The sequence below is a fragment of the Megascapheus bottae genome, chromosome 16 (assembly GCF_031878675.1).
Source record: "Megascapheus bottae isolate mThoBot1 chromosome 16, mThoBot2.hap1, whole genome shotgun sequence".
NCBI classification, from domain to species: domain Eukaryota; kingdom Metazoa; phylum Chordata; class Mammalia; order Rodentia; family Geomyidae; genus Megascapheus; species Megascapheus bottae.
The window spans coordinates 13,000,305-13,020,401 of record NC_143524.1 but is presented as its reverse complement, the minus strand read 5'-3'; the positions used below and the strand labels follow the sequence as shown (position 1 = coordinate 13,020,401).

General features: G+C 39.6%; 1 protein-coding gene and 1 pseudogene across 6 annotated transcripts in view; one reads left to right on the top strand and one right to left on the bottom strand.

The window, feature by feature from the left end:
- Positions 1 to 20,097, bottom strand: part of LOC150052902 (muscarinic acetylcholine receptor M4) — a 216,548-nt gene that overhangs the window by 127,324 nt on the left and 69,127 nt on the right. For 3 of the 6 annotated variants that reach the window (XM_090347819.1, XM_090347812.1, XM_090347815.1), the window contains 2 exons: positions 7,756 to 7,842; positions 2,978 to 3,157 (listed from right to left, as the gene is read on the bottom strand). The exons of 1 other annotated variant lie outside the window; for it this stretch is intronic. In XM_090347819.1, coding sequence (XP_090203945.1) covers positions 2,978 to 3,157; positions 7,756 to 7,842 — 267 coding nt within the window. The remainder of the gene's footprint in view (positions 1 to 2,977; positions 3,158 to 7,755; positions 7,843 to 20,097) is intronic. 2 more of the 6 variants (XM_090347813.1, XM_090347816.1) reach the window with 2 other exon arrangements.
- On the top strand, positions 16,222 to 16,503 carry LOC150052904 (small ubiquitin-related modifier 2 pseudogene; annotated as a pseudogene).

Here is a 20,097-nt window from a genome sequence, read left to right as displayed (position 1 = left end):
TGTCCAAATGACCTAAGACTAACAAATGGAAAGAGAACAGAGAAGGCAACTTGAGCCACACAGGCAGAACCAGGCTATGCTGTGAAAGTAAGGAAATCCAACAGGAAAATAATGTCTCTTAATGGCAGGACTCCAGGTTAGTAAAGGAAAAAGAAAAATATAAACAGAGAGCAAATCAGTACCAATCACCCAGCAATTTCTTTCACTTAGAGGGAAACTGCTTAATGACCATCCTAAGACATCTGCCATTCCTCTCTCTCTTGGTGAGTTCTGAGATGTCAGGATCCCTGTTGTTTATCAAAAAGCACAAACAAGACATCTAGAAATCTATTGTTAACAGGTCTCTTCTGAAGTCTCAGCAGATGTCTTTGCATAAAGATCGTCACAAGCAGGGTAAAGGTATGATTGGACTACTAATGTTAAGGTGATTAATCCACAGCTACCTTTTTCCCCCCATAGTCCTGGGCTTGAGCTCAGGGCCTGAGAACTGTCCTTGGATTTTCTCAAAGCTAGAACTCCACCATTTGAGCCTCAGCACCACTTCTGGCATTTTTCTATGTATGTGGTACTGAGGAATCAAACCCAGGTCTTCGTGCATGCTAGGCACACACTCTACCACTAGGCTAAACTCCTGGCCCCCACAGCTACTTTTAAAAACAAGATTACAGTCTCCATTAGTCCCCAAAGGGGAGATTTAAGAGAAAGTAGCCCATTGTTAAACAAGATACCTAGGAAAATCCCTGATAAGCCAAGTGCAACAAGATGAAGAAGATGTAAAATAAGGTCACACTGAAGCCTGGGGTGGGGTAGGATGGGGGGGGCACAGGTGGGCTGGGGGAGCACAAGGAAGAGGCAGTCTGACACAGGAAAATTGAGGGGGAAAGAAGGGGGAGTGAGGAGGTGGTAGTAGAAGAAAAGGAAGGTAACATGAGAACAGAACATTTTAAAGTAACTCAGAACTCCATTGTGAAGGACAAGTCACGAGGCACTGTACAGCTCAAAGATATAAGCTCCACATTTCAGCACTGCTAAGAGATAAAACAACCTTCCACACATGCTTGGAAAAAGGGCTAAGCAACCCACAGCACTTACTCCCAGATCACCAAAGGACTAATGAGAGAAAGTCAGCCAGGCTTTTCAGCAGCACTGTGTTCCAACAGCCTTGACATATGCAGCTTTTTGCTTCTTCAGACTGGTCCCCCTCAGTCTAGAGGTTTAACCCATGACCTCACACATACTAAACAAGGGGGTCTACCGGCCCAAAGCATGTGTGTGTAATTGCCTCCTTAAGTGGACCCTAATGCTTGGAAAATAAATCATAACATCTACAGAAAAATTTATGTCATTACAGATGTCTGCCTCTAAGTGACACCTGTAAGGGACTTCATTCTTTTCATTGCCAGTGTGCATTACCTTTCCCCAGAGTAGACAGATAAAGATGTCTCTTCTGTCAACAGAAGGGGACAATAGGACTTCCACACCCATTTCACTTGCCACATATCAGCTATTTCATGCAATCCCTGAATTTCTTGCACACTTAAATCTTCCTCCATTAGAACCTGCTTTTATTCTTTGCTTCCAAACATATAAAGGCTAGTATGTCCACTTAGTCATTTTTGGCAAGGAAACCAAACATGCCATTAAACTCTGTTATAGCAGACCTGGAGTTTGGCCTAGTGGTAGAATGCTTGCCTCACATGCATGAAGACACAGTTCAACCTCTCACTACCACATGTATAAGGAAAAAAAATAGCCAGAAATGGTGCTGTGGCTCAAGAGCTCTAGCCTTGAGAAAACCCAGGGACAGCACTACAATTTGAGCCCGTCCAGTGGTGGCTCACACCGGTAATCCTAGCTACTCAGGAGGCTGAGATCTGAGCATCACGGTTCAAAGCCAACTGGGGCACTAAATAATGAGAATCTTATTTGCAGTTAATCACTAGAAAAGGGGAAGTGGGGCTGTGGCTCAGGGCTAGGGCAGTAGCCTTGAGCCGAAGAGCTCAGGGATAGTGCCCAGGCCCAGAGTTCAAGCCCCATGATTCACCCCCCCCCCCCGCCCAAAAAAAAAGAGTGGATATCAGGAGTGTAGCCTAGTGGTTAAGAGTACTTGCCTAGCACGCACAAAACCCTGGTTCAATTCCTTGGCATCACATATACAGAAAAGGCCAGAAGTGGTTCTGTGGCCCAAATGGTAGAGCAGCAGCCTTGATAATACCTAAGGACAGTGCTCAGGCCCTAAGTCCCAGGACTGGCAAAAATAAAAACAAAACAAAAGTGGAGTAGAGAAATTGGAGGCGCAGTTGGTAGAGTGCCAGCCAATGGATGAAAACATCAGGCACTAAGTGTCAGTATACATCTTGGACAAAAAAAAAAGGGGGATGGGGTAAAGTAGAGGAATGCCTATTCGATTCCAATAATGATAGTAAAATACAGGTGTGTGTGTATCTTTCTTTTTTTGTTTTGCATGTTTAAGAATACCAAAACAAGCCAGGCACTGGTGGCTTGTGACTGTAATCCTAGCTACTGAGGACACTGAGATCTGAGGATCTCTAAGGTGTGAAGCAATCCCAGACAGACAGTCTATGCAGACTATTAGCCTTGAGCAAAAGAAACTCAGGGATAACACACAGACCCAGTTCAAGCAGCAGGATTCAAAGGAAAGAAGCATTTCCACTATACATATAAAAGGGGCTTATAAATGTTGCCTAAAGAGCCAAAGCCATCTTCTCCCATTCTGGCCTAGAGCCCAATGGGCTGTCCTTTGCCACGGGTGCCTGTGAATCAGCAATACCAATGCCAGAGATGGGAGTGCTCCCAAGTATCTGAGCCCTCTGTCCCTCACCTCATTATCCTGCTATCATAAATAATAATTTGGGGGTTGGAAGCAAAGAATGCTTACCACTGCTAGACAGTGGCTAACTTGAAGCATGCACAGCTTAGGAGGAGGGGAACAAAGGCAGGCCAAGTATGTACTTACTCAAAGTCCTCAAATTCCAAGTCAGTTCCCTCCACTGATGGACCCTGGTTGTCTGAGGAAGAGGAGGAGGTGGAAGACCGGAGACGGTTTTGTTGGTAGCGCATGGAGCGCTGGCGAATACTGTCTCTCCGTGAGAGATACTGGATCATCCTCTGAGCATAGTATGCGGCAGGAGATAATCTGAGAGAGAGAGAGATGGACAAACAAAACTAGCACTAATGTGGGGAATATTGTGAATGACAGTAAATCCAGCTCTCTCATGATATCTCCCTGCTGAGGCAAATTCTGGATGCAGGAAAAATACAGGATATATAACTCACCAGGAGGTATGTACTGCAGAATATGTTTATCAGACTGGCACCACTGCTTCTGTTCTAAGACAACTAACAATTTAATCAATCATCTTCTGATGAAGAGCTACCCTTTCTGAAGAGGATTAGCACTAGGCTTTTTGTCTTAGCTTTTTAACCTGGCTTAGCTTCTCAGGGTGCCCCTAAACATATTTATAGTTTTTCTTTGATCATCTTGATCACCACAGGCAAAAATGTAAGACATGAAAGAGGCCTGAGCATTCATTTGCTCTTTTCATTTTGCAAATGAGAAAATAGGCCAGGAAATGTAAGTCTCAGTTGATTAACACAAGCACCACAAATACAAAGCTATCATCCAAGGTGTCATTTTCACTAGAACAACTTTTTTCTCTAATAAATATGCAAAAATCCAAATTTCACTTAGCATCTTGTAACTATATCTTTCAACCTCTTATCTCCCCTTATCTAATTAGTCATAAATATTTGTAACATGGAGAAAATATTTAGGATAAGAATTGAGAGTAACATATACCTAAGAAAATAGGAAATCTCAAGAAAAAAAGATTTTTTTCTACTCTAAAAATCAGAGCACAGAGACAACATAGGTATATCTTTCTTACCAGGCTATTCCAATGAATCCTTAGTCTAGACTCTTTATTCTTCAAACCAAGGATTCAATTATCTTGATATTCCCTGACAACTGCTAGTGCATTATACAATTCCCACATTCCATTCCCTTGTGCTTGAGTTTTCCTCCATCTTTCACAACACTGTTACATAATTTGAGGCTATGAACTGAGAACATGAGAAGAATAAGAACAGAAAAATGTTTGAGAATATTAAGTGGATTGCTAACCATTCCAACTCAAAACCTGAAGCACATATTCTTACTCAATAATTCCACAAGGAATTTTATCATACTGAAAAAGCAATACATATGTATATGTAAACATATATATATGTACATATATACACATTAGGAAGTTCACTTAAGCATCATCACAATTAGTAAAAAGTTGGGAAATAACCAAATAGATAGTAACAAATTAAACAAATGATACCCATGAACACTATGAAACCATTAAAGAGACTAAATGATTCCAACATAAAAAGAAAAGGCTCTAAGATACAAATTTTAAGTGGAGGAAGAGTTATAGTATGTATATATGAATATGTATACAAAATATGTATTTCTGTAATTAAGGGAAAAAACTAAGAGAAGACAGAAATCTAATTGTGGACTCTTGAGGACTTTTGTATTTTATATAATTCTATAAATGTTTAAATATAAAAAGAAAAAGTTCGTATCTTCTGCTACTTTTTAGTGAAAACCTAAAAATACCTGATTGAGAATAGAAATAGTTGTATCCAAATGACATAAAAGGTATTTACTGCTGGAAGCAGTGGAATGTTTTCATAATCATAGCTATTTAGGAGCCTTGAGGTGAAGGATTGATAGTGACAGGATGAAAGTTTGAGACCAGCCTAGATATTTTATCAAGATCTAGTTTCAAAAAACCACCACCAAAAAACCAAAATAAAGCACTGTTTACAAACATCTTACCCTTTGGCTTTTCAAGGCCCTGAAACTTTGTCCTCAATAAATCTACTGACACAGGCCAAAAGAGATTCTATAGCCAACTACAACAAGAAATGAGCCTGTCTTGAAATGTCTGTCATCAGAGGTGGGGTATCCTTCTGCCAGATATCAAATGGAATTCACAAGAGGCAGGTAATGATCTTTGTAACTCAAAGGTCAGTGACATGGAATAATATATTGCATTCAGCATCACTGGATTCAAATCAAATATAGTAAGTAGAATATACAGACCTGTAGGCCAAGATCATCAGTGTATGAAAACTATTTGCTAATAGCCTCAACTGTTGGAATTCTCATTTTCCACTTGGGCCTCTTTTCCCATGGTTTTTTGTTTTGTTGTTGCTGGTTTTTTGTTTGTTTTTAAATAAGAATCAATCACAGAAAACTAAAATTTCAACAGACAGAAGTCAATACTCATGTTTCTCTCCCCCCCCTCTTCTCGTCAGTCATGGGGCTTGAACTCCACCTGGGCACAGTCCCTGAGCTCTTCAGCTTCAGGCTATCACCCTACCCTTTGAGCCACAGAGCCACTTCTGGTTTTCTGGTGGTTGATTGGAGATAAAAGTCTCACAGACTTTGGACTTTAGTGGCTGGACTGGCTTTGAACCAAGATCCTCAGATCTCAGCCTCCTGAGTAGCTAGGATTACAGGCGTGAGCCTGTACCACTAGCTTCTTCTATTGTTCTTTTCTGTTTGTTTGTATGGGTTTTTTTTTTGGGGGGGGGGAATCATGGGGCTTGAAGTCTGGGCCTGGGTGCTGTCCCTGAGCTCTGCAGCGCAAGGCTACCACCCTACCCCTGGAGCCACTTCCAGTTTTCTAGTGGTTAATTGGAGATAAGAGTCTCACAGTCTCAAGGACTTTAGTGCCTGGGCTGACTCTGAACCTCGATCCTCAGATCTCAGCCTCCTGAGTAGCTAGGATTACAGGCCTGATCCACCGTGCTGAGCTTCTATTGTTCTTATAGCTACCAAATACACAGAATTCTTCTGCCAGAAATCAAGTATCAATTAGATTTTCAAGTCAACCATATTAGAAAAGAATACAATAGGAGAAATGTTTCTAGAGGGGAAATGATCCTGAAAAGTGACCCTAAGTGACCATACATACACTCATTCCTCAGTGATAGCCTACTCTCAAAGGGAAAAATTATATTACTGATGATGGTAACACAAATAAACTCTGCCTTTTTATGTAGGGATATAAAATCAGCACTAGGTAACCAAAGTTATTTTACTGTAGGATAGGAATTCCCTAACCTATAAAACTACATATCAACTCTTACAAAACAAAATAAAACAAAAAGAAGAAAAACTGAAGAGAAAATTCTTAACAACCTGTTTAGAGGTTTCCACTTGCTAAGGAAATGTCTCACAAAGACTTTGACTATCCACATAGAAAATAAATGACAGCAATAAAGAGCTGAAAATCCACCAAACAATTCTAACACGTTCCAAGAGAAAATTTTTTAAGTGTTTAAATAAACCTTCAAGTTTTCTTCAATGAAGAAACACTACTCAAAAAAATTATACTATGTCCAAACAGGAAATATGAAAATACCACTATTACAAAGTATGACACTTTCAGAAGAGATTAGAGCATGGGTAAATAAGGAAATATATGAAAAGATGACAAATAATGCATGCTCCTTAAAAATCACTGTTGAACTCTGTCAGGGAATGAGATTTCCATTGCCATCCTAAAAGAAACTTCTGTTTCTAAGTTTTGTATCCCAGTGTCTGAAAGTATTTGATAATGGCCAAATATCCCTCCCTTATTGTAATTTTCCAACATAATTAGAGTCTAACAAACTTCCTTGGTTTAGTCATCATGTAAGTTGCCTATATGTTTTCTAAAGTCATCAACTCCTATTCCTGAGTCCTTATGGTTGCCATTTCTTGGTATGGAAAATGAAGTAAGGAGATAATTTAAAAACTCTGTTCACTAATATCTCAGAAAGAATGTGTAACATCATAACTGTGTCAACAACAAAATTATTTAATATCCCTTGAATCAACTTGAGCTAAAAATGTTTCCAAGTGGACCTGACAGTCAATTTGGTCAAAGTTCATTTAATTTTATCTGACCTGTATTACTATCTTGGTAACCCAACTATTATAAAATTATTCTTTTCTTTTGTCAAAATCTCAAAACATTACTGGTATTATTTAAATAATGTGCAGTTATCTCTTTTCCATCATTAGCAGAATCAACAAATCCAGCTGAAACAACTACAAGGGGTTGCTCTCTACAAATAAATGAAATCTAGTAGCTTTATATTCTATCCTTGGTTCTGTTATCTACATGTGGGAAGGATGGACTTTGAGCTCATCTAGTAACCTTAAAGCAAGTGCTTTAATAAAATGACAATTTGTTTCACTCAGTGCATCTTTTTCATCTCTTCCTACAAGAAGTATCCAAACAGTAAGTGAAAGAGCTTGGCTTATACTCTTTGATATTCTAAATTTCCTAATGATAACAAATAAAAGTGGTTTTTGTTGTTATTTAATTAGTATTTCCCTATAGGTATGTATTTTTAAATTTTCAGTTCCATTTGACTTTCCATTTGACTAGCAATGCTTCTTGAGCCACTGGGAAAGTATTGTGTGATGGCCTGTGGCCTTTGTAGGCCCCGCTCAGACAGAAATGAGCCCCAAAGTACAAGAGCTCGATCATATTCCTCTGCACCAGAGGTGCAATTCACTTACCTGGAAAACTTCCCAAATACCTGAATACCTGTCTTAAAACTGTAACTGAAGAGCAAAAGAGCACCAGGACCAGAGAGGCACAGGAAGGGCTTCCAACAGCTTGGCAACCCCAAGGGCCGCCCCTCCCTCCCACCTAGTGCCATTTCTCACTTTGGCCTTACCTCGCTGGGTCTGGGTAAATTGGGTGCTCTCTGGATCCTGCTCCATCATAACGGGATAATGAAATGAGAGAAGACTCCAGCAGCCTCCTAGCAGAGATTAAAAAAATGGCAATAATCCCTGTCAATTACCAACTCAGAGGTCATTCACAAGGGAAATGGGGGAGAGGTAAATAACATCCCCCTTTAGAGCCAGCTAACATCTCTTATCTGGAACCTTACCCTTTCTACAAGCTATGTATGTAAAAATATAAAGTGATATATAGCTCCCATACTGGGTGTGTCTACTTGTACTGTGCTGAACAGTGCTCTCTAATGAGAGCACTGCTTACAGTACCTCTAGTAGATAAATACAAGGCTAGAATCAACATAGGAGGGAAAAGTAGGCATACATATAGTGATTACCATATAGTGCCAACATTTATCTTAACGTTTAGTTCCTCCACATCAGTAAAATTCACATACCCGTTCTGTTCTGCCTATATTGTTTTTGTGAAGAAAAAGTACTCTTAAGGCTCTCTTAACAACTAACAAAATACAATAAACACACTTTTCATGGAGCAATTTTTGGAAGCCAGGCAATATGCTAAGTAAGTACTTCTTTCTTTAAAGGGCTGGCTTTGAACCACAATCCTCAGATCTCAACCTCCTGGGTAGATGAGTGAGCCCAGCTGAAATCTGAACTTCTGTATGAAATCTAGTTAAATTTTGGCTACACAATAAGGATCAGTTAAAACATATCTCCTATATATGACTTTCCTGGTCTACCATATTCACTGTCCTACTTCCCAATATATTTATGCACTGGCAGTCAGTTAAGCTCCTGTCTTAAAACATGTTTCAAAGGAACTGGTTTCAGAAAAAAATACATATCGTTCCTCTCTAGCAGCATCTTGCGTGGCTCTGCTATGAACAGGTCTCTAGCTCCCTGTTACTCTTCTTTAAGGGAGATCTGCAGGATAAGGAGAGTAGCTACCAATCATTTTCAATTGAGTTAATCAAATGTAGTGTTATTAAAACCAGAAGGCTTTAGGTATAGTCATGTACAGTCACTTCATCTCAGAAACTGGCAAAAAATACCATTTTCCAAATCGACTAAGAAAGAAATACAGGCAAGGCCCTAAGAACCTTACTTTCCAACCTTTTCTGTAAACCCTGCAGAAAACAAGACTTATATGTCCACTCATCTAACAAATCAAGCACTGAATGGAAACAGAAAAATATAATCAATGAAAAAGAGAATAAAGAATCAAAATATACTGGTTGAATACCTCAGTAACGTTACTAAGTTTACAGGAGCATAAAGGTTGCGCTTTTGGAACTAAGGTGTGGCTCAACTGGGAGAGTGTCAACCACTAAGTGAAAAAAGCCAAGTCAAGTCCAGAGTCAGCAGTATTATTATTTATTTATTTAAGGTCTGAGACTGGGACTTGAAGTTGGTACTTGATGTTTCTACTCACTGGTTAGAGCTCTACCAACTGAGCCATGCCTCCAATCCCAAGCACCAACATTTTTTTTTTTTTTTTGGTTGGTTGGTTGTGGGGGCTTGGACCTGAGATCTATCCCTGAGCTCTTTTGCTCAAGGCTAGTGCTCTACCACTTTGACCCACAGTGCCATTTCCAATTTTCTGGTGGTTAACTGGAGATAGGAGTCTCATGGCCTTTTCTGCCTTGCCTGGTTTTTAACCAGGCTATCCTCAGATCTCACCCTCCTAAATAGCCAGGATTATAGGCATGAACTATCAGCTCCTGGCCAGTGACAGAATTACTTAAGAAAAAAAAAAAAAAAGCTGTGCCTCATAAATTCTAAAGCATACTTTTTCACATTCTAACGTATGTATCACAACTTGGGATGAATCTTATAATTGTGCAATTGCCTCTTTTCTTTCTTTAGGATATAAAATAATGCATGTCTTTCAGGCTTTAACATATAAGATGTTAGGGGCTGGGAGTTTAGACTAGTGGTAGAGTACTTGCCTAGCCTGCACAAAGACCCGGGTTCAATTCCTCAGTACTACATACATAGAGAAAAAAAAAATGCCAGAAATGGTGCTGTGGCTCAAGTGGTAGAGCCCAAGGACAGGGCCCAGGACAGGCAAAAAAAAAAAAAAAATATTGTGTGTGTGTGTGTGTGAGATGTTTGTGATAGAGGAAAATGACACATAAACTTAAGAAAAATTATTGAAGAGCATCAATCTATGCAGGACATTTATGTCACATTCTAAAATTAGTTTATTTTTAACCATATGCTGGTGACTCACTCATGTAACTGTAACTACCAGAGATCTAGAGATCTTGAGGACTGAAGAGAGAGGCCAACCAGGGACAAAACACACAAAATACCTTCTACCCACATCTAAACACAGTGGTGCAAATCAGGAGAAATGTGGTTCCAGTATAACCCTGGCAGAAAAGTTTAGAAGACTTTTCCTTCTCCTTCTCCTCCTCTCCTCCTCTTCCTCCCCCATTCATGGATCTTGAACTCAGAGCCTGGACACTGTCCCTGAGCTTCTTTTGCTCAAGGCTAGTATTCTACCACTTGAGCCACAGCGTCATTTCTGGCTTTTTCAGTTTATGTGGTATTGAGGAATCAAATCCAGGGCTTTATGCATGATAGACAAGCACTCTATACCACTAAGCCACATTTCCAGCCTCAAGCCCTTAACAATTGAGTTCAGTGGTGTATGTCTGTTGGTAACCACAGCAGGAAGTACAAATAAGAAAATTAACACCCAGGCTGACTTAGCAAAAAGAAAAGAAAATGATCAGAGCCAAAAGGCATAGAGGTATAGCTCAACTGTTACAGTGACACTTAATAACCAAAAAGACCTCAGTTCAAACTGAAAATTAATGGTATATAAAAACATGAATGTGAAGCACCTTACAATGTTTCAATATATGGATACTATGTAATGTTTGGTTCATTATTTCTTTGAACACTGTTAAAATCTAATTTTCTGAACTACATAGTACATTATGTTACTATAGCCGCTCTATTGTGCAAGAGCAATGCGAATTTCCTGTTAGTAATTGTAACTTAGTTTATTCATTGATCAACCAATGATATTTTCTACAGTGCTTATTCATTCCTTAATACACTAGTTCTCTCTAAGATCTTAGTGAGAGTTAAGAAAGGGAAGTTTGGGAATAGCTGCCTGCCCTCAAAAACTTGTAAAACTGTTCCAATCCAAAATTCTCTGGATTTAGTCCTGTCTAGCTCTGAACCCTCCAAACTTCTGCTTAGAAGAGGCCTTTTGAAGAGAAGCATCCTCCAGAATGACCAGAAGATAGCCTTATTCAGTGGTTCAGCCTGAAACTGTTAAGCTAGGAGGCAAAAGTTACCCCAACTACATCAAGACAGTGACATTATTGAGAGATTCTAAGAGAACTGGATTAGGATGGCTATAAAGAAGATTCTTAAACTGAAAGTATTTAAATAACTTCAATTTCCATGATTCCATTTGATATTCCTGCAAAGTCTACTTCCCACCCTAACTTCCTGTCTTAATTAGGAAGACATTTAAATCAGAGTAAAATCAAACTATTCAGTACACTTTGTCTCTAGGGAATCCTTGATGAGGTCTTTAGGAACATGTATCCCCTGTGCCTTCTTACTATCGAATCTTTTGGCACCAGCTGTTCCCCAGACAATGTAGTGGAACTGGCAAGTTACATATACAGCATTTTAAATGCTAACACACAAAATTAACAGAACCAGTCAGGATAAATAGTACTATACCCCACATACAGATCACTGATAAAACACAAATTCTTTATAAGCATAATGTGGAATTAAAATAGACTTCTCCAACTGATGTCAAATATAGAAATAACTATGTTAGTAGAACAGTAAACATCACCACTACTACCACCACTATAACCACCACAACTCCTAGGACCTCAGAGAAAGATCTTTCTCTCCTAGTATTAGTTTCTTGCAGAGAGCCAATGAATGGAAAATGCCATGAGAAAAATGGAATGGGTTAGCAGCCATGTGCCTTCTGTTCTGGCCCTCACAAATGGAATTTGAGTTAATGATCTATCATGCAATTTGATAATGTAAAATCAGTAAGGGCAGAAGGAAGCCTCAGACAATCTTGTTTGGGCTTGAAGCTGATATTTCATTCTGACCTATAATCTCAATTTAGAAATTTTTAAAGAAGCTCTAACGGGGAGGGGGAGGGGGGAACACCCCTTTCTTTTCTCTACCAGCTTATCTGGTTCATTGTCTATACCAATGATGTCTAAGTAAAAAGTAACAAGAGTTATCCTATTTTGATCTGCTGGAGTGGAAAAGGAACAATCAAAAGACCTTTACCAATTAAAGTATTTTGTGAAAGTCTGGGTCACAATTATATCAAACTGTTACTACTTTATATATGAATATGTAAGACTAGTTAAGTAATTAATACTGAAAAGATAATAATCGCAAATATCTAAAAATAAAATTAACCATTAACATATAAAAAAGCACAGACGTACTTATATACAAACATACTTATATAGAGAGCAGAAGAAAAAGTGTAGGTATCACAAAATGTTTACAGTTGGGAATTTGAGTTAAAAAGTATACAAGAGCCAGGCACAGTGGCTCTCCCCTGTAACTTAGCTACTCAGGAGGCTGAGATCTGAGGACAGAGGTTCAAAGCCAGCCTGGACACTACAGATCATGAGATTCTTATCTCCAATTATCCACTAGAAAACAGGAAGTGGGATTGTGACTCTAGGAGTTGGGCAGTAGCCTTGAGCTGAAGAGCTCAGGGACAAGGCCCAGGCCCAAAGTTTAAGCCCCACAACCAAAGGAGTTGGGGGGAAGGTATATGAGGATTCTTTGTACTACTCTTGGAACTTTTCTGCAACCTGAAATTAAAATAAAAATTAAAACACCTAATAAACAAAAATCTAAAAATAAAATATTGAAATTCTATAAGCAGGCAATCACTTTCTGCTTTTCTGTTTTCTTGTGCTGGTCTTAGGACTTGAACTTTGGGTCTGGGTACTTACTGCCCCTGAGCACCACTTGAGCCACAGCTTCACTTCCAGCTTTTTTGGTGGTTTTCATTGAGTATAACAGTTTCATCAACTTTTCTGCCCAGGCTGGCTTCAAACTGCAATCCTCAAATGTCAGCTTCCTGAGCAGCTAAAATTACAGGCATGAGTCACTAGCAACTAGTTTTGTTTTGTTTTTAATATTCACTTCTCTCCGTTATTTCTAAGATAATTAATATTCATAATCTTCTAACAGTGGTCAATTATTTTGTTTATGATGGCTGTCAGTAAATTGCAATTATGTCAACTAGATTCTCATTGTCTTTAAAGATGTTATTTCTATTCTTTTTAAAATAAAAAACCTATGAAGAGAAGCTAAAAATGTGTCTGTAATTTTAAATAAAACTAGTTCCTGCCAGGAGTTTGGCCTAGTGGTAGAGTGGTTGCCTAGCATGCACGAAGACCCGGGTTCAATTCCTCAGTACCATATACAAAAAAAAAAAAAAAAAAGCCGGAAGGGGTGCTAAGGCTCAAGTGTTAGAGCTCTAGCCTTGAGAAAGTCCAAGGACAGTGCTCAGGCCCTGAGTTGAAGCTCAGGACTGGCAAAAAAAAAAAAAAAAAAAAAACCAACTAGTTCCTAAAATTTAAGAAATTATGATCATGGAAACTTTTCTAACTTAAGGTTGTTTTTATTTATTTTTATTTTTGCCAGTTCTAGGACTTCAGCTCAGGGCCTGTGCACTGGCCTTGGACTTTCTCAAGGTTACTGCTTTATCTACCTGAGCCACGGCACCACTTCCAGCTTTTCTACGTATGTGGTACCAAGGAATTGAATTCAGGTCTTTGTGCGTGCTATGCAAGCACTCTACCACTAGGTCAAACTCCTGGCCCAAGGATGTTCTTACTAGGTACTAGTGGCTCACACTGGATATTCTAGCTACTCAGGAGGCTGAGATCTGAGGATCCCACTTTAAAGCCAGCCCAGACAAGAAAGTCTATGAGACTCTTACCTACAATGAATCACAGAAAAAGCTAGAAGTGGAATTGTGGCTCAAGTGGTAGAGTGCTGCCCTTGAGCAAATGAAAGGAGCTCAAGTACAGCACCCAAGCCAAATTAAGCCCCAGGACCAAATTAAATAAATAAATAAATAAGTAGATTAATAAATTAATAAATTCCTTGGAAAAAAAACTAGGCATGGTAGCTGGCACACACTTACAGAAGGATCAGAATTAAAGAACAGTCTGTGAAATATAGCAAGACCCTGTCTCATAAGAGGGGATGAGAAGAGTACCTTGGCAAGCCCAAGGCCCTAAGTTGATCTTAAGCATGTTGAAAAAGGGATAAAAAAAAGATTATTAAAGAGTCATAAATGTTAAAATAATAAAGCAATAGATATACAATTTAAACTGTAAAATTCATAATACTTTATTGAACATAGTATTTTTGTGTGTGTGTATGGGTCATGGCACTGTCCCTGAGCTCTTCAGCTCAAGGCTACTGCCCTACCCTGGAGCCAAACCCCCACTTCCCCTTTTCTAGAGGTTAATTGGAGATAAGAGTCTCAGGTCCTTTTATGCCTGCGCTGGCTGTGAACTGTGATCCTCATATCTCAACCTCCTGAATAGCTGGGATTACAAGTGTGAGCAACCACATCTGGCCTACTTTAAGTATTTTTAAGGTGTTCTCTGTATTACCTTTCATAACTAGAAAGACATTAATAACAGAAGAAAACTCCAGAGAAGAAAACATGGTCAGGGCAAAAATAATGGGTCATCTAAAAGAGCTTTCACTTCAGATTTAATAGGTATCAAGGTCTGAGGAGCAGAAAGTCTGGGTGTTAGTCTAAACAGAATAAACAAGCCAGTGACAACTCCTCCTTAGTAAACAATAATACCCTGAAGACATGCTTATTACTGGTTGTTAGATCACAGACAAAACCAATACCCTAAAGCAAACAAACTTGTTCAGATCTTCTACCAATGGAAACAACTGCCAGAATTCAATGCCCTCAACAAAAGAACTAAGATGCCACTAGTAACCTGTGCCAAAGGCATTACCTGTTTCCAATGACTGGGTGGCACCTGCTATACAATTCAAGACAGCCAAACCCAACTCCCTTAGGTCTAGAAGATAAAAATCTAAATTCCTCAGTTTGGCACCTAAAGCTTTGCAGCAAAATTTCTCATTTACATGCACTATCTCAGTAGTTTTCAAACTTTTAGTCTCAGGACTCTTTTTTTTTGGCCAGTTCTGGGCTTGAGCTCAGGGCCTGAGCACTGTCCTTGGACTTTCTCAAGGCTAGAGCTCTAACACTTGAGCCTTAGCACCACTTCCGGCTTTTTTTTTTTTTTTTGTATGTGGTACCGAGGAATTGAACCCGGGTCTTCGTGCATGCTAGGCAAGCACTCTACCACTAGGCCAAACTCCCAGTCCTAGTCTCAAGACTCTTAAATATTATGTGAACCCTGCCAGATGCTGTGGCTCACACTTATAATTCTACTATTTGGGAAGACTGGGGTTCAAGGCTAGCCCTGGCAAAAAGACTTCTTATCAACCAACAGCTGAGCATGGTAGCTCACATCTTTCATCCCAGCTACTTTGGAAACAGAGATCCTAAGGATGGTAATTCTAGGCCAGTCTGGCCAAAAAAGTTCACAACAGCAAGGACTAGGGATGAAGGTATATACCTGTTATCCCAGCTATAGCAAGACACAAAAATAGGAGAATTACCATCCAGGACAAAAAGCAAGAGCCTATCTCACCACTACAGGTTGAAAAAGATCTAGAACTGTTACTCACCTGAGTAACAGGCCTCTGTTCAAACCTCAGTATGGAAAAAAAAAAGAAAAAGGAGAAGGGGTTTGAGAAAGCCTACTAAGGATGGTACTAGGATGGAACACAGGACCCCTTGCTTGCTAGGCTACTCTGTAAGCCCCACAGCTGAGAAATTTTTTAACAAACGATACACACTAAATTGGTAATCAAAGTTAATAATCTTATTACATATCAGAGAGCCTCTATAAAACTCCACTATATATCCATAAAGATAGAAAAGACAAGGAACATCTCAGCATTATTATAAAAATAGCTTTGGCTTGTAGAATTCCAGATCATGGCTGGAGAGCCACTGCTATAAACATCATCTTATGGTGCCTCAGCGTATTTATCTTGGCCATTTCTTCTTTTCTGCAAAATTCCTTATCAAAGTCCAAATATCTGATTCCTCCAACTAAAAACTTACTCTCTCAAGATGCCCAAAATAATCTGTACCTCTCTTAAGAGGCTTGCTTTCAAGTAATCTCATAACCATATCCTTCTTGTCTCTACTGACAGATTACAAACATGAAAAAGTATACTTGTTCCAATACATCTATTTATCCCCATCAAAACTAGCATCCAGCTGTGTTCTCCTTCAGTGTAGAGTGGGAACCACTTTTGTGAACCAGTAGCTGAGGAGACTCCAGTGCTAGCCACGGCCTATGAAAAGTCCAAAGGAAGGAGTCAAGACTGAGAACAATGATCATAATAATTTGAAGATGGACGGGCAGGATGGTTCTGTGGTACAGTTTAAGGTAAAAAGGCATAAACCTCTTAGCAAACTAATTAAAACATACCGTGTATGACAGGGTTTGTCAATGAGGCAGATCAGATTCCAATTTGACAAACAGCCAATCAATGATACAAACGCATCTGCACAGTTAAAAATGGAGGATGAAAAGATAATTGCTGTGTTCCAGCATCAGACAGGAGGTGTCTACTAAAAAAGGGAACCTGCTACCTTGCTCCAGAACTTTGTTCTTATTGACAAAGAAAAGTAACTGAGATATGTATACGTATCTTCTTTGTTTCAATTAGGGACACTATGTGTCCAAAAACTCATACTGAAATTCCTGAAGGAATAAGGTTTTCAGAAACCACTTATATCACCTTTCATCCTTCTAGACACTTAAGCCACTCATGTTAAAGCGCTAACATAGTTTTCCTGATAAGTGTAACATAGCCTGGTCCTTGGAGGTTCACAAATTATAAAGTCAGAAAGTGAATACTTGCTAGGGAATCTACCACCAATGTGCCTAGACTATGTGTTACCAAGAGACCTCAGAAGGGAAAGAGGTCAGTATTTAGAAGGGAGAAAGGGCCAGAGGCCAAAAAAACTCATATACTATATTTTTTTTCATTTTTGAATCTTGCTCTGCAAGCACCAGATCTCTATCTTGGCGCATGCCTGAGCTACGAGATGACAAGCCCTATTCTTTGTTAAAAATAATTGTGTGTTCTGAAACGACACCTCTATTATGATTTCCAAATTGACATCTCTGCTTTAAAGTAGAAGTATCTAAGCCTCCCCATTTCATACACTAGCAATTATTGCTTAAGTTATCCAATGATAGGCACTCATCTGAACTCTGTAGCCCCCTCCCCCCCAGTTCTAGGGGTACATTTACAGTACATAGTGCACATGTCAGCAAAGACTGGCAGGCAGTTCCTACCCCAGCTGAGGCATAGACCAAGGCAAGGCAACACTGTTAAAAGGCTAAACTGGGGGGAGGTGGGAGCAATATACTATGAAAAGAGCCTATAGTGCCTGTGATATGGATTAGCCTGTTTTACTGTCATCAAGCATAAACTAGTCATGAGGCTCAAAACAATACCTTTCACCAAAAAAGACAACTTCACCAAAGAATAATTTACTAGAGTACTTGGTTAGAATGCTTTCAATTCCCAGTCCCTGTTCCTCCTGTCAAATACTCTGTAATATATGATAAATACATCACTGCACAATATAGTAACACAGACACTAACAGGAAAGAGGCTGGAAGCAATTTATACATAGTATGCCACTGTTCAAATCTAACTACTTCCTTCCATCTTTCCTTTCCTTCCTTTCCCTCTTTCTCCTCTCCCTCTCTCTCTCCCTTTCTCCCTCTCTCACTCTCTCTCTTTCTCTCTCTTTATTTTGCCAGTCCTGGGGCTTGAACTCAGGGCCTGAGCAATGTACTTGGGCTTTCTCAAGGCTAGTACTCTACTACTTGAGCCACAGCATTACTTCCAGATTTTTTCTATGTATGTGGTACCGAGGAATCGAACTCAGGTCTTCATGCATGCTAGGCAAGCACTCTATCACTAGGTCAAACTCCTAGGCCTGTATACCTAACTGACTCGTGTGTGTGTGTGTGTGTGTGTGTGTGTGTGTGTGTGTGTATCTCCTATATAAAAAGCATGGTGGGCTGGGAGTTTGGCCTAGTGGTAGAGTACTTGCCTAGCATGCACTAAGACCCGGGTTCAATTCCTTGGTACCATATACATAGGGAAAAAAAAAAAAAGAAAGAAAGAAAAAATAATTCTGGGGCCGGAAGTTTGGCCTAGTGGTAGAGTGCTTGCCTAGCATGCATGAAGACCCGGGTTCGATTCCTCGGTACCACATACATAGCAAAAAGCCGGAAGTGGTACTGAGGCTCAAGTGGTAGAGTGCTAGCCTTGAGAAAGTCCAAGGACAGCGCTCAAGCCCTGAGCCCAAGCCCAGGACTGGCAAAAAAAAAAAAAAAAAAAAAAAAAAAAAAGCATGGTGGCCCACACCTGTAATCCTAGCTACTCAGGAGGCTGAAATCTGAGGATCAAGGTTCAAAGTCAGCCCAGGCACTAAACACTGTAAGACTCTTATCTCCAATTAACCACTAGAAAACCAGAAGTGGTGCTGTGGCTCAATGGGTAAGGTAGTAGCCTTGAGCTGAAGAGCTCAGTGACAACGCCCAGTCATCATAACTTATTTCCCCAAAATCAACATGCAGTTTACAGAATTCCATAATACTGACTTCTCAGTTAAACTTGATTCAGAATAGGAGCCAAATCCTAAAAGGTCTATAAAAAGATACATTGGGTGCTGGGAATGTGGCTTAGTGGTAGAGTGTTTGCCTAGCATGCATGAAGCCCTAGGTTTTGATTCCTCAAAAAGTTTGAAGTAGCACTGTAGTTCAAGTGATAGAGCCTTGAGCAAAAGAAGTCCAGAGACAGTGTCCAGGCCCTGAGTTCAAGCCTCAGGACTAGCCAAAAAAAAAGTTGGCAGAGCTATTTAATACTTCAATTTCAACATACCTGTAAATGTCCGTTTTATTTTTTTTCTTTTCCTTTTCTTTTTTCTTCTTCTTCTTCTTTTTTTTTTTTTTTTTTTTTTTGCCATTCGTGGGGCTTGAACTCTGGGCTTAGACACTGTCCCTAACCTTTTCAGCTCAAATCTAGTGCTCTCACACTTTGAGCCACAGGGCTACTTTCGGTTTCCTGGTGGTTAATTGGAGGTAATCTAACAAGTCCACAATCCTGACATCTCAGCCTCCTTGAATAGCTAGGAGTATAGGTATGGGCCACCAGTGCCTGGCTATAAATGTCTTTTATATATGACTCTTCACATCCACATCCTTACCTGAATTTTAACAGCTTTTCACTGAAAGTGATATGCTCCTGACCCTATCATAAAGCAAATATACAATAGGAAGTTAAATCTTAGGGGCACTCAGGAAAGCAAAGAGAAATAAATGAGGCCTTACAAAAGAATGTGTAAAAAGGAAAGCTTAGTGGGCTGAGACACTTATTAATCAGAAACAAATAGGCAGCTTTCCTAGTTCAAATCTATTCATGTAATAAGGCTTCTGCAGTCTATAGAAATTGAAAGGCAAAAACCAGCTGGGTCCCCAATCAATCTACAACTAGCCCTTGAGCTAACACAGAGTTCCAAGTACAATCATTTTTCTTACATCCAAGGTTCATTCTGAGCTGCTTCTGAATAACATTTGACTTTCACTGATTTTTTTTTTTAATGACATTTGACTTTAACTGACTTTTTTGCCAGTCTTGGGGAATGAACTCAGGCCCTGGGCACTGTCCCTTAGTTTCTTTCCCTCAAGGCTAGCACTCTACCACTTGAGCTACAGCTATATGTCTTTTTCTGTTTATGTGGTACTAAGGAATTGAACCCAGGGCTTCATGCAGGCTAGGCAAGCATTCTACCACTAAGCCACATTCCCAGCCTTTGACCTGGGTCTTGACTTCAGCAACCCCTGATTTCCTTTGGATTCAACATCTGAGACTCCACTAGAAAAATTTCTCTCCCATTTCCCTTAATGTAGACAACATCTTGCCCTACGTGGCAATGAAAGTACAAGTTAGGAAAGCAACTGTGATTTCCATGTTCCTTTTCCATTCCTTGTTCCATTCCACGTTCCTTTCCCATTCCTTAGAAAAATTTCTCTCCCATTTCCCTTGATGTAGACAACAACTTGTCCTAAGTGGCAATGAAAGTACAAGTTAGGAAAGCAACTGTGATTTCCATATTCCTTTCCCATTCCTTAAAAAAAAAAAAT